Below are 24,265 nucleotides of genomic sequence, written 5' to 3'. Positions count from 1 at the left end.
AGTGATTCTCAACTATCAGCGCATTCAAGAGAGGATCCAGCAAAAGAGAAGCAAAGTCTTCTTAAAAATAATTCCTTAGTTGGCCCTGGGTCTCAACGAATCCTTATGTCGAAGCTGGATCTGACCCAAAAATCATGCAGAAAGTCATTAAAACTCAAAGCACCAGCAGCGAAACGGATTAGTACTTTAAAGGGAGAGAGAAAGAGAGAGAGGAGAACTCAATGGATTCCCGAGTCTCCTCGTTCAAAACTCCTACACCTACAAGAGAGCCACCGGGAATCAACCATAGGCACGGTAGCTGAAAGGTCTATTACTGACTGGCATAAAGATGACAGTTTCCGTAAAACAACAGCAACAACAAAGATATATAGCAGTAGTAAGTTTGTCCACGTTATTCTATTACATCTGCGCATCACTCCTGCGCTTCATTATTCTTGTTTTTTGATTACCAGATTGGCTCATCAATCAGAAGTCATAACTACCATATCCATCCGTCAGCTGCAGCCTCCGGCTCCGAACCCAATCATTCCCCTGGCAACATCATAAACAATGTCGTACGTCCGCTGCACCGTGTTGCCAATGATGGAGATCGAGCTCGGATCGCTGTTTCCAGAAAACGCTAGACATGCTTGCGAGATGCTCGCAGGATAAAGTATGCCCGAAGGATCGACATCGAGCGTCACTCCGCCGCTAAATCTTAGACCAACCGAAGGCAACGATATCGAACCAACCCCAGTAAAATTATAGCAAGTATCCAACATTGGCAGTGGAGGCGCCATGGAATAGTTTGCCATCTGCCGCCTGAATTCATCACGAAGTGCAGAGTAGCCCGACGATGGAAGGTAGGTGATCACCGTGCCGGAGTCGATGATAGTTCCGGTATCTGTGAAGGTGCTCGGCGGTATCGGTAAATTCTTTCCTCCAACACTTAGTCCTATTAGCTCAACATAGTAGAAGGAGGGTTTCGCCGGATTGGTGAGCATCGGCGTAAATCTGACGTTGGGGGCCGGCCCGCTGGCTCCCAGTGTCAGATACCCGGTCGAGCTGACCCTCGGCGGGAGGCAGTAGGAGAAGACTCCGCCATATTCCTGTGCTGCTTGCGATGCCAATGACACCTCGCCACGGCCGAGGCCTACCAGCCCGGCGACGCTACCGAAGAGGCCTTTGTTCTTCTCCCCGCACCCGAATTCGAAGTTTGTCAGCACGTTAGAGGGCGTCAAGGTGAGGGTCTCCTGCGCAAGGAAGCCAACAGTGGAGGAATTGTCACCGTATCGGACAGCGTAGATGCAAGTCGATGATGCATCGCAAGCTGAGCCGAATGAGAGGCAGACGGCTGAGCTGCATGATATATTGGCATAGGTAGACGATTGGGATGGGTCGAAGAGCGTCTCATTCTGGGAGTAGCACCCGCCGGCGCATGGCCTGCATTGGATCCACGAGATGTCGCTGCCGGTGTCGAAGATCACCGAGAAACTCTTTTTGGGAGTGCCGAAGCCCACCGTCACGATGTAGTCTGAGGTGCTGAACGAGATGCCGACATGGTCGGGCACCGTGATGCCGGTCGATTTATCCTTCCTGGAAGCAGCGGATATCCGGTTGTGGAGGGAAATGACCCGGGCTTGGTCACGGTGGAGGATCTGCCTGTGGTTCAGCTTTTGCCTGGTGTTGATGATGGGCGAGCAGGGGCCGTGCCGGTGAACGACCGTCAGCTTATTACCAGAGGATGCTGCAAGAGTTTGTGCAGAAACGCCAGAAGGTTCAATACTAAGCAGGCATCTTATAATTTGAAGTACATGTAACCGATGATTAGCATGCAATAGCTCATCTACAAATGTTTCACATATTTAACTAGGAACGAGTTAACGGATGATTAGCATGCAACAGCTCAAATATATATTTGACATAATTTAGCTATTCAGGAATTACTATGGTTCCGACTTCTTTTAGTCTCATTGCATATTCCTCCAATTTCAGTCAAACTCTAGCTAGGTTCGGATAAATGAGCATGCTTGTGGACTTAGAAATCCAGGTACATAGAATCAGTAATTTTAGTCATACTTAGTGCTAAGCCCGGTCCGGCCTGTCCCACGAGCAGGTCTAGCGGTGACCATTGCCAAAGTGTCTTCATGAGATATTCCCAAATTTCCTTTGCTTTAGATTTTAATTTGATGATGATTCCCAAAAAAAACAAAGGTATCCAAATGATTCTTTCATTCTTCCCGACATATAGTCCATGCATACCCACCAACATACACTATAAATTGGAGAAAACTGTCTGTATATTCATAGAGAGACAGTCTGTTGTTATTAATATTAGAATTCATGAATAATATAACTATCCATAATATTCGTAAGTCGTGCATTATCTTTGCTTTTAGGAAACGCTTGCTATCTTTAGACTTGCACTTGGTCCGCGGGTAAAACAGCGCGTCAGAAAGTTTACGACAAACTAGCACTTTCAACAGTCAAGTGGAATAAATATGAATTTTTAATCCTAAAATAATATAAAAATTCTAAATCTTGCCATAATCACTTGCAGTGTCAAACATATCATTTTAACCTACGATGGAGATTTGTATTTAAATATTATTTCAATCCACCCAACGACAGAAATATAGATCGAGACCGTATATAGTTCCTGTCATAGAATGCTGACCATAAAACATAATAAATAAATAAATAAATAAAAGTCATCGTACAAACCCTTGCTGTTTACACAAAACATACTGAAAGAGAGGTTAAACATTATTCTACTCATTATCTTAGACCTTGATATATCAGCATGAACTATGATTGAATATCATAAAGAGCGTCTAAGTAACTCCCATATATACAACCTTATCCCAGCCCTCAATTATAATTTATTATGCTCACCAACACAAATGACCTAATATTAAGGTTATTTCATGCACTCGTTCGACTTTAGTTTGCTTTTCCAAAGCAAGAGGAGGCTAGCTCGGATTGTTATAAAATAGAGTACTGAAGGGTGACGAGTCAAAAGCCAAAACCAATCAATTAACTGCTAGCGTGAAGAGAGTGTTAACCTTTGGGTTTGGAGCAGGCAGTCGCCGGCTTCAAAGAGTCGGATCCAAGGACATGATGGCTGTTTGCTACTCCGTGGACGGCATACGGATTGCAATACAGAAGCAAGGAAAGGAGCAGGGAGCGGATTAATGGGAGGAGAGCCGAAGCCATGGGTTCGTTGGCTAGGGATTGGTGTTAACCACTCTTTGGGAAGCTGCAAATCTATAGAATTTCTAAGATCCCTCCTGCTTGGGAAATGCTCAGCCCTACATGGTACGTGAAGACTTTGACGTGTGAAAAGTGCCTTGCATCGACTGCAGGGAACTTATTTCCATAGTTTGTTTGACTACACATATCTGGCCTAAAAATGTAATCGGTGTCATTGATTGCAGGAATTATAATAATTGTCATATGCAATAATGGACAAATTCAGCCAATAATTGTGAAGGAGGAATTCCTCTATTTCCACAAAGAATGGTTGCTGTTCCCGTTTATGAATTAACATGACATAAGAGTATACTTTTCAAAGGTCACAGACAATCCATCGTTTCAACTGGGCCTTAAAAAAAGAATCCTTGTTATCCAATAACGAAATCATTGAGCATAAATATTGCTTTGAAGGAAACATATGAGATAGAGATTTCGGCTAACGTTTGCCTCTTTGGGAAGCCACCTCATATTTCATTGATAAATGAAACGAGAAAAGGCAAAAAGCAGAAAGACAAGTAGAGGTGTGCAAAAGAAGTGATCAAACTGTAAAACCAAGCCAACCCGTTATTTCTATTCGGTTTGGATCAGTCAGTTTGGTTTTGGTTTGCAAATTTTTAAATTAAAAAAATCAGTTCGATATTAGTCTAAATTTTAAAAATCGTATATACATATATACATACATATAAGTTTATCTTTTCCTGCATTCTTCTTTGGTTATTTTTTCGAGAGGAATTCTACTTTCAATTTCACATCCATATTTTTGCTCAAAAAAATTCAGGTGCATATTGGATGTTTATACTTCCCTACTTTCTATGGTCACAGCTAGTTTCCTAAGAATGATTAGGTTGACACCTAATACTAAGATGTTCTGAAGTTTCCGATCTTGTGACAGATAATTCCGGATTATTCTTGGTTTTGTTTTACAGTGTGAATCAAATGGTGAATCTGCCTGCCTCCTCTTACTTATTCTAAAAAAGAAATAAAAAACTACCATGACACGCTGTTAGATCCATCACCAGAGACGCACTTGGTCTTCTTTACTAAGGTCTCCTTGGACAGACCAACCACCATCCTTCTGGTTTTATGCCATGGAAAAGTTTTAGGCTGTAAGAAGAATACCCTTCGATTACCAGTCCCCTTGGCTGCGTACGACCGTAAAGAGATGAACATGACCTCCATCCATTTCATTTCAATAAGATGGCAGAAACTGGCTACGTGTCTGAGAATTTCAATGGATATAGAAGTGAGACTAATATTCAGCTAACATTACTAAAGACTCCTCAAAAAAGTTACTACAGACTCAGAAAGGAGCAATATTACATGTGGAGCAGGCCATGACAATGAGTGATGTACACCAGAAGATGACTGGCGGAGCTCCGTCCAATTTATGCCTATGTGATACTGAAATTAGGTAATTCCTTCTAATTCGCAGTTGCGAGCTATATTGCTTTTGAACCAAGGCTATTCAAATAATATAGGGGAAACTAATGACCGGTCTATTTTTTTGACCGGTTTCTAACGTTTAATTCCTGTTGACTGGTTGTTTAACAACTGGTCCAGCTATATTTCAACATTCCAACATGAGACGAAATGCCCCCGCCCCTACTGATCTCCCATTCCCACCGAAAAAGGGGAAGAAAAATACCGCCGCCTGCCGTGGCCACGGCCCGCCACCTCCCAAGCCCCTTCCAACAGCCACCACTGGCCACGGCCGGCCCCCTCTCGAGCCCCTTCCCATGGCCGCCACGGCCCCGCCCCCTTCCCCACCGCCGAGAATACCCCTGCTCCCACGGTAGGGAGGTGCTGAAGAAGAGAAAGAAGAAGGGGGTGCCCTCCCGCATTCCGCGGTCGTCGCCGGCTACGGCCCACCCTCCTCCTACGTCCCCCGCCGCCGGCCTCGCGGGAGGAGAAGAGTTCTCTGCTAGCCAGCTGCAGCCGCCGTGGCTGCCACAGGCGCTGCCGGCCGCGGCTGCCGCTGGCTGCGGCTCGGCCCCCTCTTGCGGTCACCACGGCCCGGCCTGCTTCCGGCACCGCCGGCCTTACGGTGAGGAGAAGAAAGAAGAAAGAAGAAAGAATGAGAAGGGAAGAAGAGAAGAAAAAAGGAAAGAAAAAGAAAAAAAAGAAGAAAAGAAAAGAAGAAAAATAAATAAATAAATAAATGCATAAATAAATACACACACGCATATATATATATATATATCAATGAACAAACAAATAAATAAATAATATATTGTAATGAAATAAAATAATAAATAAATAAATAAATCCGCCACGGCTGCGGCCGCCACGGCCCGGCTCCCTTCTGGCGCCGCCGGCCTCACGAGAGGAGAAAATAGAAGAACAAAAAAAAAGAAGAAAAGAAAAAAAAATAAAAAATAAAAGAGAAAATTAAATAAATAAGTACATACATATATATGAATGAACGAATAAATAAGTAAATAAGTTAATAAATAAAGATATTGTAATGAAATAAAATAAATAAATAAATAAATAAATAAAGCCACTACGGCTACTGCCGCCACGGCTCGGCCCCCTTCTGGCATCGCCGGCCTCACGGGAGGAGAAAATATAAAAAAAAAAAAGAAGAAGAAAAGAAAAAAAAAAAAATATTGAGTGAGTGGCCAATAATCTGATCTTTATGACATTGATAGGTGTTATGGGGGAATTGAGCCGCCATGCCCCACGTGATCGGCACGCGTATCCAGGAAAGCTACAGCTGCCCTATGATCCAGCACTCCGACCCCGAGTCGGACCTCCTCGGCTCCGCAGCCCGACCCCGGGTCGGCTGCCCTATGATCCAGCACTCCGACCCCGAGTCGGACCTCCTCGGCTTCGCAGCCCGACCCCGGGTCGGCTGCCCTATGATCCAGCATTCCGACCCCGAGTCGGAGATCTTTTGATAACGACAGGCTATTCTCCAGAGGCACGCCGCGGCCTCCTGCTCCACTACTCCCTGCAACGGCTGTACCCGATGCTGCCCACGATCTCCTGTATCAACCGTACAAAGCGGAGCTCCACTACGCCCTGCCATGACCGTACCCAGCGCTGCTCCACGACGCCCCGTAACGGCCATGTCAGTGGCCATTCTATCGTGCCCCACGACGACAAACCCCCCTGAGAGACCTCCCAGCCAGGTATATATGCGGCTGGGGGGAGAAGGGGGGGGGGTAAGCAATACCTCCCAGAGCACTCTCTCCCACTTGTGATTATCATCTCTCCTCCTCCAATCTCCTCTGACTTGACCGTCGGAGGGCCATCACCACCCTGGTGGTGGTGCAAGGCTTGTTTGCAGGTTCCTTGGCGGAAGGTGGAGCGCAACCAGCACCAACCAAGACAACTCAGGCGGAACCCCGTTCACACCGTCGTGTCAATCGTTCTCGGTTTGGACCACCAGCAACAGTTGGCGCTAGAGGAAGGGCCGAATCTCAGAACGATCGTAATGGCACGGCGAGGTGGTCGCGGAGCTTCCAATGCTTCCGGTCGCGGAGCCTCTCGCGCCTCTGGCCGGGAGGCTGCTGCGTCCCCAACACACTCTCAGCAGCATTCCACCGCTTCTCCTCCCATTCAGACGGTCGAACCTGCTCAGTTCGACCAGCTAGCCCAGCAGGTTCGCACCCTCGCGGAGGCAGTGCAGAATCTGCAGGGTGTGATCTCTCGGGTGCCGCAGCGGGCTCAGGAGCCGCTGCTCCCCGAGCACTCGCCTCTTCCTCACAACCCGCGCTCCTTCCTCTCCCATGGAGAGGAGCGCCGGCGCGGGGAGGATTCTCGAGTGCGGTCCATTCTGCCAGGACCTTCTCATCGGAGCTGCGCGGGGTACGAGAGGCGGACCCGGGCGCGTTCTCAGACACCCCAGTCCTCGAGGGGCCCGCACTCCAGTCGGTCCCCCTCGCGCCGCTCCTTGTCTCCCACCCACCGGTCGCGCTCCCTGGACCGGCGGGTGGACGATCTCCACAGACAGCTCCAGGTCCTGAAGGGCCACTCCAAAGATCCCTTCGCCGACTTGGAAATCTCCTCCCAGCCGGCGCTTGCCTCAAGGATCCTGCGAACCCTAAACCCGCCGGGGTTCAAAATGCCGGCGATCGAACCCTACGATGGGGCGGCGGACCCACGGGACCACGTGGAGAGTTTCAGGACTCTTATGCTCCTCCATGGAGCATCGGATCCTCTCCTCTGCAAGGCCTTCCCGGCGACCCTCCGCGGCCCGGCAAGGGCGTGGTTCGCCGGCCTGGAGGCTAATTCCATCCAGTCCTTCCACCAGTTCACCCGTCTCTTCATCAGCCATTTCGCCGTCAGTAGCCGGCGAAGACTGGTCTCCGACTCCCTCTTCGATGTCCGGCAGAACGAGGGAGAGAGCCTGCGGGATTATCTCACCCGCTTCAACAAGGCAACACTGGAGGTCCGGAATTTGAGCCAGGAGGTGGCTCTCTCAGCCCTGAAGCGAGGCTTCCGGAAGGGCAGACTCACCTTCTCCCTGGACAAACGCCTGCCGCGGAGCTTCCCGGAGCTGTTGTCTCGGGCAAACCAGTATGCAGACGCCGAGGAGGCAGCCTCCCACCGGAACAAGGAGGCCGCCGAGGCCCCTCTAAAGCCCGGGAAGAAAAGGCGAAAAGAGGCACCCCAGAGGAGGAGCCCGACGCCTCAACGCCGGCGCAGAAGCCCGTCACCAGCAAGGAACCACGGCGCCACACGCCCTCGTTCTCCGCACCGACGCTTCAACCGGTACACCCCACTCCTGGCCCCCCGGGCCCAGATCCTCATGGAGGTCAGGGGGCGGGAGGACCTCCCGGTCCCGAGGCAGATGAAGAAGATCCCTGGGAGGAAGCCTTCTCGGGCGTACTGTGAGTACCACCGAGACCACGGCCACGATACCGAAGACTGCTTCCAGCTTCGGGACGAGATCGAGGCTCTCATTCGCCGAGGGCGTCTCGGTCGATATGTAAACGACCGACGTCCCCCCGCAGACCCGCGTCCAGCCGACCCGGCCCCTCAGGAGCCTCGGGAGCAGAATCGACCCGTTGCGGGAGTGATCCACACCATCACTGGGGGCTGCTCTCGGCCCGTGAGGAACGCAGGGGGCTCGGCGGAAGTATCAGGAGTGGCCGTCGCGAAGAGGCAGCGGGTCGGAAATGTAATCACTTTTTGTGATGAAGATGTAAAGGGGGTTCAGACTCCCCACGATGACGCCATGGTGATCTCTCTCACTATGGCGGACTATGATGTAAGGCGTGTTCTTGTGGATAGTGGAAGCTCAGCTGATATTTTGTATTACGAGGCCTTCCAAAAGATGGGCTTTTCCCGACAATTGTTGCACAAAACATCCACCCCCCTCATAGGATTCACTGGAGACGCTATCTCGGCCGAAGGTGTCATCGAGCTGCCTGTGACTGCGGGCATTGCACCCGCAGAAGCCACGGTGCGGCTCGGGTTCTTGGTCGTCCGTGTCCCCTCGGCCTACAACGCTATCCTCGGACGACCCGGACTGAACGCCCTTCGCGCGGTGGTTTCTACCTACCATTTGCTCATGCGGTTCCCCACAGCGGCCGGGATTGGAGAGGTCCGAGGTGACCAGCCGACCGCACGGCAGTGTTTCCTAGCAACTCTCAAAGGGAAGAAGCCCATGGAGGCCCTAAGCGTCGAGTCACTTGACGCCAGAGACGAAGAGGCCTTGCGGCACGGGGAGCCGGCCGAGGGCGTAATCGAAGTTCCCCTCGAAGAAGGCCGCCCGGACCGCACGGTCCGGGTCGGTGCCAACCTCGACTTGGAAGCTCGGCTCCGGTTAGTGGAATTCCTCCGAGCCAATGCAGATGTGTTTGCCTGGTCGGCGGCCGATGTACCTGGGATCGACCCGGAGGTCGTTTCTCACGCCCTCAACGTCGACCCGACCCACCGACCAGTAAAGCAAAAGAAGAGACACTGTGCCCCGGATCAGATCCGGGTGGTCGACCAGGAGGTAGACAAACTCTTGGAGGCAGGTTTCATAAGAGAGGTGAGCTACCCCGAGTGGCTGGCAAACGTCATACTTGTCCGGAAGGCGAGCGGGAAGTGGAGGATGTGCGTCGACTACACCGACCTGAACAAGGCGTGCCCCAAGGATAGCTTTCCGCTTCCACGGATAGACCAACTGGTCGACGCGACTTCCGGATATCAGCTACTGTCTTTTATGGACGCCTTCTCCGGCTACAACCAAATAATGATGGCTCCACAGGACGAGGAGAAAACTACCTTCATAACAGACCGGGGGCTGTACTGTTACAAGGTAATGCCCTTCGGTCTGAAGAACGCTGGCGCCACTTACCAGCGCCTCGTCAATAAAATCTTCAAGGAGCAGATCGGCCGGAATATGGAGGTGTACGTGGACGATATGCTGGTAAAAAGCCGCCATGCAGACCAGCACATTGCAGATCTGGAGGAGACTTTCACCACCTTGCGAAAGTTTCGCATGAAGCTAAACCCAGCGAAGTGCGCTTTTGGTGCTTCGGCCGGGAGGTTCCTCGGTTTCATTGTCAACCAGCGGGGGATCGAGGCCAACCCGGACAAGATCAAAGCCATCCAAGATATGTCCCCTCCGACCAAAGTGAAGGAGGTTCAGGAGCTCGCTGGAAGGGTCGCCGCGCTCGGACGATTTGTGGCAAAGTCGGCCGAACGCTGCCAACCATTCTTCAAGGTGTTGAAGCGCCCAAAAGACTTCCTCTGGACGGCCGAATGTCATGCGGCGTTCGACCAGCTCAAGGAGTACATGGCGTCTCCTCCCCTGCTGTCCAAGCCGCAAGAGGGGGAGATGCTCTACCTTTACCTGGCGGTCTCCCCAACCGCAGTCAGCGCAGTACTGGTTCGGGAAGAGGCAAGACTTCAGAAGCCTGTATACTACATCAGCCGAGTCCTCCGGGATGCCGAGACGCGGTACACGAAGGCTGAGAAGATCGCCTTCGCGCTGCTGACTGCGACCAGGAGGCTTCGCCCCTATTTCCAGGCTCATTCTGTCACCCTTTTGACCGATCAACCACTGCGGCAGATTCTCAGCAATCCAGAGAATGCGGGACGGCTGGTGAAGTGGGCAGTAGAACTTGGTGAGTTCGACATCCGCTACCAGCCCCGACCAGCCATCAAGGCCCAGGTGCTCGCGGACTTTCTCGCTGAGTGCACTGTGCAGGAGGCGGAACCTAAGCCGCCGGAGACACCCAGCCTCGATCTCCCGATCTAGACGCTCCACATTGACGGGTCGTCGAACCCTGAAGGTGGAGGGGCTGGGCTGGTCCTCACCAATCCCGATGGAGTGATAGCCGAGTATGCCTTGAGGTTCGGATTTCCAGTGACCAACAATGAGGCGGAGTACGAGGCCCTAGTCGCGGGACTCAAACTCGCCAAGGAGCTCGGCATCCGGCGTCTGAAAGTCTTCACCGACTCCCAGCTGGTGGTCGGGCAGGTTCGAGGGGAGTTCGAGGCGCGGAGCCCGACCATGCAGAGCTACGTCCGGAAGGTGCAAACACTCATTCCCGACCTCGGCAGTGTTGACATTCAGCAGGTCCCGAGGAGCGAAAATGCCAGGGCCGACAGGTTGTCCCGCCTAGTGGACGCAGACGCGCACAACTTGTCGAGGGCAATCTACCTGGAGACCCTGGATGCCCCGAGCATTGACGGGGCTGGAGCGGTGATGGCAATTGATCCGGAGCCGTCTTGGATGGACCCGCTCGTCGCCTACCTCGCCGAAGGAATCCTCCCTGAAGACGAAGATCAGGCCCGGCGGCTTGTAAAGAAGTCCGCCCACTACGTACTTTATGAAGGGAGGCTGTATCGGACCTCGTTTACCGCCCCCCTCTTAAGGTGCCTCCGCCCCGCGGAAGCGGCCTACGCCCTCGGCGAAGTCCACGAAGGCATCTGCGGATCGCACTTGGGGGCTAGGTCCTTGGCGCATAAGATCATGAGGCAAGGCTACTATTGGCCGACCTTGTTGGAGGACTCGAAGGACCACGTGCGGAAATGCGACGCCTGCCAGCGCCACGCCAACGTCCAGAGAGTCCCCTCTGTCCCCTTGGCGCCAATCACCGCGCCCTGGCCCTTCGCACAGTGGGGAATGGATATCCTCGGACCATTCCCCGTCGCTTCGGCCCAGCGGAAATTTTTGATTGTCGCCATCGACTACTTCACCAAGTGGGTGGAGGCAGAGCCACTGGCCACCATCACGGAGGCACAAGTCCGGAAGTTCGTGAAGAAGAACATCATTGTCCGATTTGGAGTACCTCGGGTCCTCATCTCGGATAACGGTCGACAGTTTGATAACAAGCACTTCCGGGACTTCTGCGAGGAATTCGGGATCGAGCATCGGTTCACATCCGTGTCGCATCCCCAAACCAACGGCGAGGCCGAGGTCACAAATCGGACAATCCTCCAAGGTATCAAAGCGCGGATCGGCCGGACGGGGCAAGCTTGGGTCGAGGAACTCGAGAATGTCCTTTGGGCGTATCGGACCACACAACGGACTCCTACTGGAGAGACGCCTTTCAGCCTAACCTATGGCACGGAAGCCGTTGCCCCCGTGGAGCTCGGACTCCCCTCGCCTCGGGTGGCCGCGCACCGACCCGAGGCCAATTCAGAGCAACTCCGAGGGAACTTGGATCTCTTGGAAGAGGCAAGGGAAAATGGCTCAGGTACGGATGGCAATGTATCAGCAGAGGGTTGCCCGATATTACAACTCCAAAGTCCGACCGAAGCTTTTCAGAATTGGAGATCTGGTGCTGAGGCGAGCTAAGGCATCTCAACCTACGGAAGGTGGGAAGCTAGCGCCAAATTGGGAAGGCCCGTATAAAGTTCGTTGGGTAAACCGACCTGGCTCCTACCAGTTGGAAGCCCTAGATGGCCGAGAAATTCCAAGGGGCTGGAATTCCGCTAACCTGCGGATGTATTACCAGTAGAACAACAAGGCCAGAAAGACAATTTAAAAAGGTGCAATACTTTTCATTTCAATAATTTCTGGTTACAGTGGCGTGCTCGTGTGATTACAAGGAATTCCCAGAGGGGAATTAGGGAGTAAAGAAAGTAAAGAAGAGGTGGGGACCCAAACCCTCAACCCAGGGCGGCTGCAGTCCCACCAGAAGTGGGTGCTTCTAACCGGAGGCGCCATCCAGCACCTCACCAAAAAGAGGAGGAGCCGCCGCAGAAGAAGCTCCCGCTGCCCCCAGGGGAACGCCGCCTCCAAAGGATATTTCCATCTTCCCCAGTGGTAGGGAAGAGAAGGGATTCAAGGGGGAAGAGTATATGGAGGCGCGGTCCCGGATTGAGCGTCCGGCGCAGAGCTCAACCGGGAGGCTGAACTTCAAGGAGGGGAGATGTGATCCCGGATGAAACGCCTAGAGCGGAGTTCCGCCGGGGAGACCCTCCTTGTTGATCCCAGATGAAACGGCTAGTTGGCTGAAGTTGTAAGGGGAGCCCCTTTCCTTCGACAGGAGTCTCTCAGTCATATGCCAAGGAGGAGGTCCGCGATCCATGGCAACCTGCAGCTCCGGCTTGGCAAATTCCATCGTACCTGCACCTGTATTTATAGCCAAGCTGCGGCCCCCTGGTAGTTCCGATACGGGTGGCTCCAATAAATGCAGGCGCACTGAATCCGGAGCCGTTCCGGCTCCCGAGGCGTATCTCCCCGCGATTTCCTAAGCGTCATTCTCCTTAAATCGCATTCTTTGTGCAGGACGATCCGGGTGACGTATACCCCTAGGTCCACGTGTCTCCGCTCGCGCCCAGGCCGCATCCTCCTCGAAGAACCCGCGTATCGCGGCCGCTCAACTAACACTCCTCACCAGCAGCAACTGGCGATCCGATTTCCCAGGTAACGCATTAATTAGCGTTTAATACCCTTCTCGTGTTCCCCCCAGGCAACGCTTGGAGGAGAGGAGAAACACGGTCGCGGCTGGGCACAGAGAAACCCCGATGGGCGGCGAGCGACAAGTGGCCGACCAACGAGTGGAATGTCCCGAGGCTCGGCCCTCGGATGCCTGGCTAACCCGATGATCATCCCGGGAGCAGACTAGCCGGAAGCCCCGACCGGTCGCCTCGGCTTGCGCCAGCCTTGGCCGACCAACGAGCGGAATTTCCCTGAGGCTTGACAACCCTCAGATGCCTGGCTAACCCGATGATCATCCCGGGAGCAGACTAGCCGGAAGCCCCGACCGGTCGCCTCGGCTTGCGCCAGCCTTGGCCGACCAACGAGCGGAATTTCCCTGAGGCTTGACAACCCTCAGATGCCTGGCTAACCCGATGATCATCCCGGGAGCAGACTAGCCGGAAGCCACGACCGGTCGCCTCGGCTTGCGCCAGCCTAGGCCGACCAACGAGTGGAATGTCCCGAGGCTCGGCCCTCGGATGCCTGGCTAACCCGATGATCATCCCGGGAGCAGACTAGCCGGAAGCCCCGACCGGTCGCCTCGGCTTGCGCCAGCCTTGGCCGACCAACGAGCGGAATTTCCCTGAGGCTTGACAACCCTCAGATGCCTGGCTAACCCGATGATCATCCCGGGAGCAGACTAGCCGGAAGCCCCGACCGGTCGCCTCGGCTTGCGCCAGCCTTGGCCGACCAACGAGCGGAATTTTCCTGAGGCTTGACAACCCTCAGATGCCTGGCTAACCCGATGATCATCCCGGGAGCAGACTAGCCGGAAGCCCCGACCGGTCGCCTCGGCTTGCGCCAGCCTAGGCCGACCAACGAGTGGAATCTCCCGAGGCTCGGCCCTCGGATGCCTGGCTAACCCGATGATCATCCCGGGAGCAGACTAGCCGGAAGCCCCGACCGGTCGCCTCGGCTTGCGCCAGCCTTGGCCGACCAACGAGCGGAATTTCCCTGAGGCTTGACAACCCTCAGATGCCTGGCTAACCCGATGATCATCCCGGGAGCAGACTAGCCGGAAGCCCCGACCGGTCGCCTCGGCTTGCGCCAGCCTTGGCCGACCAACGAGCGGAATTTCCCTGAGGCTTGACAACCCTCAGATGCCTGGCTAACCCGATGATCATCCCGGGAGCAGACTAGCCGGAAGCCCCGACCGGTCGCCTCGGCTTGCGCCAGCCTAGGCCGACCAACGAGTGGAATCTCCCGAGGCTCGGCCCTCGGATGCCTGGCTAACCCGATGATCATCCCGGGAGCAGACTAGCCGGAAGCCCCGACCGGTCGCCTCGGCTTGCGCCAGCCTTGGCCGACCAACGAGCGGAATTTCCCTGAGGCTTGACAACCCTCAGATGCCTGGCTAACCCGATGATCATCCCGGGAGCAGACTAGCCGGAAGCCCCGACCGGTCGCCTCGGCTTGCGCCAGCCTTGGCCGACCAACGAGCGGAATTTCCCTGAGGCTTGACAACCCTCAGATGCCTGGCTAACCCGATGATCATCCCGGGAGCAGACTAGCCGGAAGCCCCGACCGGTCGCCTCGGCTTGCGCCAGCCTAGGCCGACCAACGAGTGGAACCTCCCGAGGCTCGGCCCTCGGATGCCTGGCTAACCCGATGATCATCCCGGGAGCAGACTAGCCGGAAGCCCCGACCGGTCGCCTCGGCTTGCGCCAGCCTTGGCCGACCAACGAGCGGAATTTCCCTGAGGCTTGACAACCCTCAGATGCCTGGCTAACCCGATGATCATCCCGGGAGCAGACTAGCCGGAAGCCCCGACCGGTCGCTTCGGCTTGCGCCAGCCTTGGCCGACCAGCGAGCGGAAGAATTTCCTGAGGCCTAACCCTCGGATGCCTGGCTTAGCGCCGGAAGAATTTCCTGAGGCCTAACCCTCGGATGCCTGGCTTAGCGCCGGAAGAATTTCCTGAGGCCTAACCCTCGGATGCCTGGCGTAGCGCCGGAAGAATTTCCTGAGGCCTAACCCTCGGATGCCTGGCCTAGCGCCGGAAGAATTTCCTGAGGCCTAACCCTCGGATGTCTGGCTTAGCGCCGGAAGAATTTCCTGAGGACTAACCCTCGGATGCCTGGCGTAGCGCCGGAAGAATTTCCTGAGGCCTAACCCTCGGATGCCTGGCCTAGCGCCGGAAGAATTTCCTGAGGCCTAACCCTCGGATGCCTGGCTTAGCGCCGGAAGAATTTCCTGAGGACTAACCCTCGGATGCCTGGCCTAGCGCCGGAAGAGTTTCCTGAGGCCTAACCCTCGGATGCCTGGCTCAGCGCCGGAAGAGTTTCCTGAGGCCTAACCCTCGGATGCCTGGCTTAGCGCCGGAAGAATTTCCTGAGGCCTAACCCTCGGATGCCTGGCTTAGCGCCGGAAGAGTTTCCTGAGGCCTAACCCTCGGATGCCTGGCCTAGCGCCGGAAGAGTTTCCTGAGGCCTAACCCTCGGATGCCTGGCTCAGCGCCGGAAGAGTTTCCTGAGGCCTAACCCTCGGATGCCTGGCTTAGCGCCGGAAGAATTTCCTGAGGCCTAACCCTCGGATGCTTGGCTTAGCGCCGGAAGAATTTCCTGAGGCCTAACCCTCGGATGCCTGGCTTAGCGCCGGAAGAGTTTCCTGAGGTTTAACCCTCGGATGCCTGGCCTAGCGCCGGAAGAACTTCGGGAATCAAAAGTCAGCAAGAAGCAACCAAGAGCTAAAAAAAAAAAAAAAAAAAAAAAAGAGGACGAGGGCGAGATGAAGAAATATTCAACGTGCATTAATTTTCAGGGCCGAGGCCCATACAATTGGGCAAAACGCCGACATACAAAAATAAAAAAGACAATGAAAGGTACAAGAGGTCAGCTTGGAGGAACTCCCGGGTCGGGAACGCCGGGCTCGTCCGCGGGAGGTAGGGAAGCAGCAGGAGAACCAGCAGGCGATGGCGCCGGAGAGGAGTCCAGGAGGGAGATCTCGCTCAGGTCAACTTCGGGATACTTAGCCGACACCCTTGCCAGGCCCTCCTCGAAGCCCAAGGTGAAGGCTTCGGCCCCCGCGTCCGACGCGTCATGGACAAACTCGTCAGACTGGCGATAGGTCCGCACTGCCTCCGACATATCATGGGCGAACTCGGCGGACTGGCGATAAGCCTCTACCGCCTGACGCCCGATTTCCGCCCTCTTCTCGGCCAGCTCCGCCTCAGCTCGCTCCATAATCTGAGCCTTGGCCTCCAAGACCTTCGCCACAATCCGGCCTTCGGCCTCAGAGGAGACCCTCAGCAGATCAGCCTGAGCCTCTTTATGCTTCGCCTCGGTAGCAACCCGAGCGGCCTCGGCTTCCTTCAGGCGCGAACGGAGCTCTTGGACGTCCGTGCATGACTTCTCCAGGGCCGACTCCAGTTCGCCTAGTTTGGCTTCAAAAGAGCGGATTCGGTCGCAGGCGTTGTCGGCAGACCGCTGGGCCTTCTCCCACCGCTCTCGATAGTCCGCGATCTTCCGGGACTGCTTTTCAGCCCGTTCCTCCGCCTTCTTGACCCTGCTTTCGAGGCCCGAGGCGGCTTTGAGTTGCTCCCGAGCCTCTGACAGTTGCTCCTCCAGGGCGGCGAAGCCGAGTGCCCGCTCTTCGGCCTCCCGGAGCCTCGCCTCGAGGTCCCCGGTCGTCCTGCCTGCCGCAGCCCGGCCTCCCTCTTCCATTGCTTTCAGCCGGTCCTCGGCCTTCGCCAAAAGCCCCGCCTGTTCCTTGTAGCACTCCTCCAGACGGATCATGTACTGGGCGAGCTAAGAAATAGGAAAAATAAGGGAGTCAGGCGGAGAACAACAGAGCCAATAAATGGTGAAAGACGGCCAGAAGAACACTCACCGACATGAGACAGACGCAGCTGGCGGCCCCAACGTCAGAGACATCCAACTCCCGGACCCGCCGACGGTCCTTCTCCAGCAACACTGTTTCGATGAGATTTCGGGCGCCATCGGTAGTGAAGGCAGACCCCGATTTCTCCCCGGAGCCGGATGGTGGTTCTGCAGCCTTACCCTTATCCATCGCCTGGGGAAGAGTCCGGCTGATCGCGCTCGGGGCGGGGGTCGCCCCAGGAATTGATAGGGTCCCGCTCGGCCGGGGCCTCGGCGCGTCCCTCCTCGAGTCATCAGGAGCCGACCGAGTCGAAGGCCGGGTCGGGGACCGATCACGTCCGACCCGTCCGTCTTGAGCAGGCTCAGGTGGCACCTCCGGAGTAGCGGCAACCTTACCACCGGAGGGCTGATACAGCGTCAGCTGCCGGTCGGTGCCCACGACATCTCCCTGACCGGTGGGCCCGGACTCGTCGGTCGGCATCGGAGGTATCTCCTTACGGGACTTCTTCGCCGGTGGGGCCCCGCTCGGAAGAGCTCGTTTCCTCCTCCGGACTGCTTCCAGCAGGGACGCCCTACCAACAGCCTTCGACTTCACCGACCGCATGACGTCGTCGACCTCTGCAAGAAGGACGGGATGGTCAGGGACTGAGAAACCGAAAGGAAGAAGGAACGAAAGAGAAGAAAAGAGCTAAAGAAACGATGGCGGACTCACGGTCGGTGGGGACCGAGCTCAAACCGACGTTCACCAAGGTATCCTCAGAAATAAGGCGGCCCACCGGGGGAAGCTGGCCCTCGGCGACCAACCCCTTCAAGGCGGCGACGCCCTCGGATTCCTCCCTCGACAACTTCGACAGGCCAATTGGGGACTTCACCGGCGTCCCCCAGATTGCCCTGATTTCCCAGGAGGGGTCTGCATCAACGAAAAAGAAGCGCTCCTTCCAGTGGTGAATGGAGGTAGGACCCTCCTTGACAAGGCCGCACCCTCGCCGCGCTGCGAAGCACCACCACCCTTTGTCCTGGGGGTGGCCGCTCAGGCCGTAGAGCTCCCAGAAAACGTTCAAGGTGGCGGGAATCGCATGCAAGCGACAGAGAACCTGGAAGACCGTCAGAGCACGCCACGAGTTCGGCACCAGTTGCGTCGGTGCCATTCCTAAACCCCGAAGCACCTGTAAGACTAGGTCTGAAGGGGGAAAGCGGAACCCGGCCTGGAGGATGCCCTCATTGATGGCGATCTTCCCTCGAGGAGGATGAGACATCCTCTCCTCAGGCCCTGGGAGCGTGACATTGCAGGCCTCGGGAAGGTGGTACCGAGCCACAAATCCGTCTAAGTCCTCGGCGACCAGTTTTGACTTGATGCTATCTGCTCCCACTTCGCCCATCCCTAATGGCCAATCTACGGTCAGGACGGGGTCAAGAAGGAGGGAAAGGCCGGAACGACTGGGGTGCACTAGTACAAAAAGAAAAAGTATGAAGAGCTCAAAGTAGAAGAGTGGGAAACTCACTTGAAGAGGAGGAAGAACGGCTCCGAGAGCGTCAAAGGAAAAGCAAGCGAACGTTTCGGCGGCAACAATGGTAGCGCAAAGGAGAAACTCGAAAATGTCCGTAAAGAAGAAGACGGACGGGGGAGGGGCCCCGATTAAATAGGCGAAAGGGCAAGTGACACCTCGATGACGCCAGAAGACGCCTGGCCGCCGAAGGGTCGCTCGCACCCCAAAGGCGAATCGACACCATTAAGGAAGGATGTCCGCCGAAATCCTCAGGTTGCCAGGTCAGCAGCAACCGCCATACGCCATAAAGAAGGCGGGAAGCTTGAAGCGCGCGCGCCTCTCCGAAGGATGGCGGCAATCTCGAAACATCACTCCCTTCACCTGTTCCCCTTCTGGTTCCAGGCTCGGAAGTGGGGGGCTACTGTTATGGGGGAATTGAGCCGCCATGCCCCACGTGATCGGCACGCGTATCCAGGAAAGCTACAGGTGCCCTATGATCCAGCACTCCGACCCCGAGTCGGACCTCCTCGGCTCCGCAGCCCGACCCCGGGTCGGCTGCCCTATGATCCAGCACTCCGACCCCGAGTCGGACCTCCTCGGCTTCGCAGCCCGACCCCGGGTCGGCTGCCCTATGATCCAGCATTCCGACCCCGAGTCGGAGATCTTTTGATAACGACAGGCTATTCTCCAGAGGCACGCCGCGGCCTCCTGCTCCACTACTCCCTGCAACGGCTGTACCCGATGCTGCCCACGATCTCCTGTATCAACCGTACAAAGCGGAGCTCCACTACGCCCTGCCATGACCGTACCCAGCGCTGCTCCACGACGCCCCGTAACGGCCATGTCAGTGGCCATTCTATCGTGCCCCACGACGACAAACCCCCCTGAGAGACCTCCCAGCCAGGTATATATGCGGCTGGGGGGAGAAGGGGGGGGTAAGCAATACCTCCCAGAGCACTCTCTCCCACTTGTGATTATCATCTCTCCTCCTCCAATCTCCTCTGACTTGACCGTCGGAGGGCCATCACCACCCTGGTGGTGGTGCAAGGCTTGTTTGCAGGTTCCTTGGCGGAAGGTGGAGCGCAACCAGCACCAACCAAGACAACTCAGGCGGAACCCCGTTCACACCGTCGTGTCAATCGTTCTCGGTTTGGACCACCAGCAACAATAGGTATCGTGGATTTAATTGTGTCGAAAAGATTTAACTGTGTGCTAGGTTAGATTAAGTGTTCAAACATTGATTATCTGCTTGCCAAGATTACTTAAATGTGTGCCATGCTATATTACCTGTATACCAAGCTTACTAACCTAATTACAGAGAAGACTTAACTATGTGCAGGAAGATTTAAGTATGTTTCGGGCTAAATTAAGTGTGTTCCAAGATTTTGTGCCATGCTAGATTAAGTATGTTCCAAGCTTACTTACTGTGTGTCGAGATAACTTAACTATGTGAGCCAGGCTAGATTAAGTGTTTAACATTGATTAACTACGTGCCAAGCTTACTTAAATATGTGACATGCTATATTACCTATGCACCAAGCTTACTAACCTAATTGCAGAAAAGATTTAACTATGTGTAGGGAAGATATAAGTGTGTTTCGGGCTAAATTAAGTGTGTTCCAAGATTTTATGCCATGCTAGATTAAGTGTGTTCTAAGTTTACTAATGTGTGTTCGAGAAACTTAATTGTGTGCGCCAGGCTAGATTAAGTATTCACTTAACATTGATTAACTGTGTGCTAAGGTTACTTTAATGTGTGTCATGCTATATTACCTATGTACCAAGCTTACTAGCCTAATTGCAATGGTGAGTTAACTATGTTCGAGGTTATATGAACGGAGTTTCAAGCTTAATTAATTAAAATGGTGACAAATCTACTGTACCTATCAATATCATAAAGATCAGATTATTTTCCACTCACTCATTATTTTTCTTTTTATTTATTTATTTAATTTATTATTTTATTTCATTGAAATATATTTATTTATTTATTTGTTCATTCATATATATATTTATGCATTTATTTTTTTATTTATTCTTTTTTCTTTTCTTTCCTTTTCTTTTTTTTCTTTTTTCTTTTCTTCTTCCCTACTTCTTTCTCCTTTCTTTTCCTTTCTTCTCCTCCCACGAGGCCGGCAGCATCAAAAGGGGGCAGAGCTGTGGTGGCCACAGGAGATGGCCTGGCCGTGGTCGGCGGCACCTACGACAGTCGCGGCCCGGCCTCCTTTCTTCATTTATTTATTATTTTATTTTATTAAAATATATTTATTTATTATCTTATTTATTTATTTATTTGTTCATATATATATATTTATTGTTTCTTTTCTTTTTTTCTTCTTTTTTTCTTTTTTTTCTTTTTTTTTCTTTTTTTTTCTTTTTTCTTCTCTTCCTCCCTTCTTCTTCTTTCTTCTCCTTTCTTCTCCTCCTGCGAGGCCGGCCCGGAAGGGGGCTGGGCCATGGCGGCTGTGGGAGGATGCCGGGCCGCAGCCGGCAGCGGCTGGCTAGCAGAGAAGTCTTCTCCTTCCGTGAGGCCGGCGGCATCGAAAAGGGGCTGGGCCGCGGCGAACGCGGGAGGGGAACGAGCCGTGGCTGCCGCCAGCCACGACGGACGCAAGAGGGGGCCAGGCTGTGGCAGGCGCCGGCCGCAAGATGCGGGAGGCTGTCGGGAATGCCCCCGCCCCATGGTGGGGAGGTGCCGAGGTGGCCGCGGGAGGGGGTTCCGGAGGGTGCCGGGCCGTGGCCGATGGCGGCCGCGGTTGGCCGTTGCGACCCCTTTTTTCTTCTTCTTCTTCTTCGGTGGAAATAGGAGATCAAGAGGGGCAGGGGCATTTTCGGTATTTTATTAAAAAATAAAAGGCTCTCAAGGATCAAAAATTAGTGAAATAATTAGACTAAAGATTTTAGAACCGGTCAACGGAAACTTTTTGTTATACCAGGTTCGTTCTTTCGGAGAGTGGGGAATTAATTTCGCCCCATACATTTAACATTACCGGAGTGACAATTCAAAAATGAGTATTGCTACGTGAAACAAGTTACAACAATGACAGCGTTGTACATCACAGTTGGGGAAAATTCAGCTTTAAGCCTGAGATGATGCGGCTGTGTTGCAGTTTTCTCTTTCCACCGTAACATATCTAGTTTGTATGTTGGAGTTTTCAGATCCTGTGTTTCTGGCTCTTAGAAATTAGAATTGCATCCAGTCTCTAATTTCAGGTTAAAGCCCATGCTTGTACCCAAAAAGAAAAGGAGGGGAACATGGCTGATTGGTTTATCTCTTTACATCTACTCTTCTTTATTTCTTTCTTCACCATTACATAGAGTTATTATATCTTATGGCTTCTATTAACTGATTGTGGTATCAGCATAATGTCTTCTAAAATCTCATTGTACTATGAGAAGCTCAGCTGGCAAATCAGTATGATGATCTAATCTTCTTTTCTTTTCTTTTTTTTCTTTTGTTTTTTTGGTACATCGGCGACTCACATACACCATATGTGAGTATAGTCCATAAAGTCAAAATGCAAGAAAGATTGTACAGGGTCATGTCCCTCCTAGATGACATCACCGAAGTGGTGGACTGCATAAAAAGCTACCCAATCCGTAGCACTGTTGGCCTCCATATACACAGTAGAGGCTCGGAAGAAAATACATTCACCTAAAAGACGGCGAATGTCATGGAGCAGCCGCATCCTCCCAGCAGACTGCTTGGGATTTTGAATCCCCTCAATCACCGTGGCGGCATCCCTCTCAAGAATAATGCAGCCCCGCACCGGCACTTGTTTTGCATTCAAAACGCCCTCCCAAGCAGCTCTAACCTCGGCCCCAGCAACAGTTTGATCAAAGATGCGTCGGCCCCCGCCCGCCACTAATCTGGTCTGCTGATCTCTGATGACAAACCCGGCATCGCAGCATCAACCTGCTGTGACATTATCGTCAAAGTTTACCTTGAAAAAACCAAGGGGTGGGAGCTCTCAGGAGATGAGAATAATCCTGAATGCTACATGAGCAGAGTGAAAGCCCCTGATTTTCCTAACCAACCCAAGAGACGCCGACACAGTGATGTCGAGGACCTCCGCTGCATGAAGTAAGGCCCTATCCACCCCCACTCTCGGATGTGTATCTCTATCCTCGAAGAGATTCTATCTAGACAGTAGTGTTAAGCTAGATAAGCTGCCGTAATCCCCTGCTCTTGCTGGTCGAGCCTCCGAGAGGACTCTGCCAAGAAGATTAGAAAATCCTCAATCGATGCTCATCCCCGACACAAATCAAAAGAGGCCGAAGCACACTCCCAAATCTGAGCAGCACGCTGGCAACCGAACAAGACGTGGAGTATAGACTCCTTTGCCGCCTAGCAAACCCCACAATCTAGAGTGATGCTCACCCCCTCCGAGCCAACACTCTCCTGGTGGACAGACAATCGACTTTCTAAACAAACAATGCCACCGAGGGTGAATGCGCAGCCGTCAGATCTAACCTTTTTTAAAAAATCAATATATTAATTGTTGCTAGGAGCGAGACATGTCATACATTGAAAGCACTATTGTTCTAGATACCTTCAGTGCAGAAGAATTTAGTAGCATTACTCCTAACGTAGATGCTGTTGACATTGAAATTGGTAGAATTTTTACAATCTCTTTCTTCTTGTTGATGTTGAGAAACTCTTTGTGAACTAAGAAAAATCAGTTTCTCTATTTTCTAATTTTGTTGGCCGCATTCACACCCGTAGTGTGTAAGCCGCTATTGCGTCAAAAAAAAAAGAAACTAGTTTTGGTGAATCAAGGGGTTAAGGTTTGTTGGTGAGCCTGTAAAATCAATGGGGATGTTTATGAGCCGGAAAAAACAAACGGAGCGGTTTTAGTCGGTGAGCCAGGGAAAACCGACCAGGTTCGTTGTGATACTGCGAAAACAATAAGTTGGGTTGTGAGCTTGTAAAACTACTGGGCTGTAATCTTGAGATTATAGTGAACTCCCAAGAGAAGCTTAGGGAGTGGATGTAGGAGCCAGGGTTGGCTCCGAACCACTATAAAAACCTTGTGTTTGTGTTGTGATCTATCTTACTTTACTTCTTTACCGCTTTCTTATAGATTACTCAATTATATTTACTTAAAATCAAGAAAGCTTTCTTATAGATTACTTAATTACATTTGCTTAAAAGTTTGGAACAGCCAAACCACATAAGGAATCAAAATTAAACCCATACCCGGCCTTGTTACCCATATCGTCCATCCCTTGCAAATCAGTATCTTACTAGCTAAAGGGGGTGTTGAAAAGCTTGACCGGATAATCTATATTGCAAGCATGCCTAAAGCTAGTAGGTGTACCCTTTCCCTTCATGAAGGAAGTCTTCTATTCAAATATTGGGAGGTATCCCCAGCGGTTGACACAGGCAATTCTTCTATCAATTTTATGAAATAATCCTAAAGAGAAAACAGAGTAAGCTAACATTATGTATTACATCCTCAAAGCGCTGCTGCTCATAACTGCTGTACTCATAATCCCTCAGCTGCATCCTCCGGCACCAAACCCAATCATTTCCCTGGCAACGTCATAAACCACGTCGAACGTCCTCTGCTGCATGTTCCCAACTATGGAAAGCCCATCCTCATCGACGCTGGCGAATGCGAGGCAACCCTGCGAGGGGCTCGCGAAAAGGAGGATACCCGAGGCATCGACGTTAAACGTGACACCAGCACTGAACTGCAGAGCGTACCGCAGGCACTCTAATTCTGCTATACCCAGTGAAGTTGTAGCAGGTGTCCAGTATCTCAAACGCGGCCATTGGCGAATACTATCGACGTGTTGCATGAATCATATAAAGTTTTGTTTACCAAGTCAAATTTTGACATGGAAGTTA

The 24,265-nt window shown here is 52.8% G+C and overlaps 1 protein-coding gene across 1 annotated transcript; it reads right to left on the bottom strand.

The window, feature by feature from the left end:
- Positions 1-494: 494 nt before the first annotated feature.
- LOC120107029 (aspartyl protease family protein At5g10770-like) lies at positions 495-24,216 on the bottom strand. Its single transcript, XM_039120179.1, has 2 exons — positions 23,931-24,216; positions 495-1,825 (listed from the first exon to the last, which is right to left on the bottom strand). The coding sequence occupies exons 1-2, from the start codon at positions 24,214-24,216 to the stop codon at positions 495-497; spliced, it is 1,617 nt and encodes a 538-aa protein (XP_038976107.1).
- Positions 24,217-24,265: the final 49 nt, after the last annotated feature.

This window comes from Phoenix dactylifera, unplaced genomic scaffold (assembly GCF_009389715.1).
Source record: "Phoenix dactylifera cultivar Barhee BC4 unplaced genomic scaffold, palm_55x_up_171113_PBpolish2nd_filt_p 000734F, whole genome shotgun sequence".
NCBI lineage: Eukaryota > Viridiplantae > Streptophyta > Magnoliopsida > Arecales > Arecaceae > Phoenix > Phoenix dactylifera.
The sequence above is the reverse complement of the archived record's forward strand: the minus strand, read 5'-3'. Positions and strand labels throughout refer to the sequence as shown.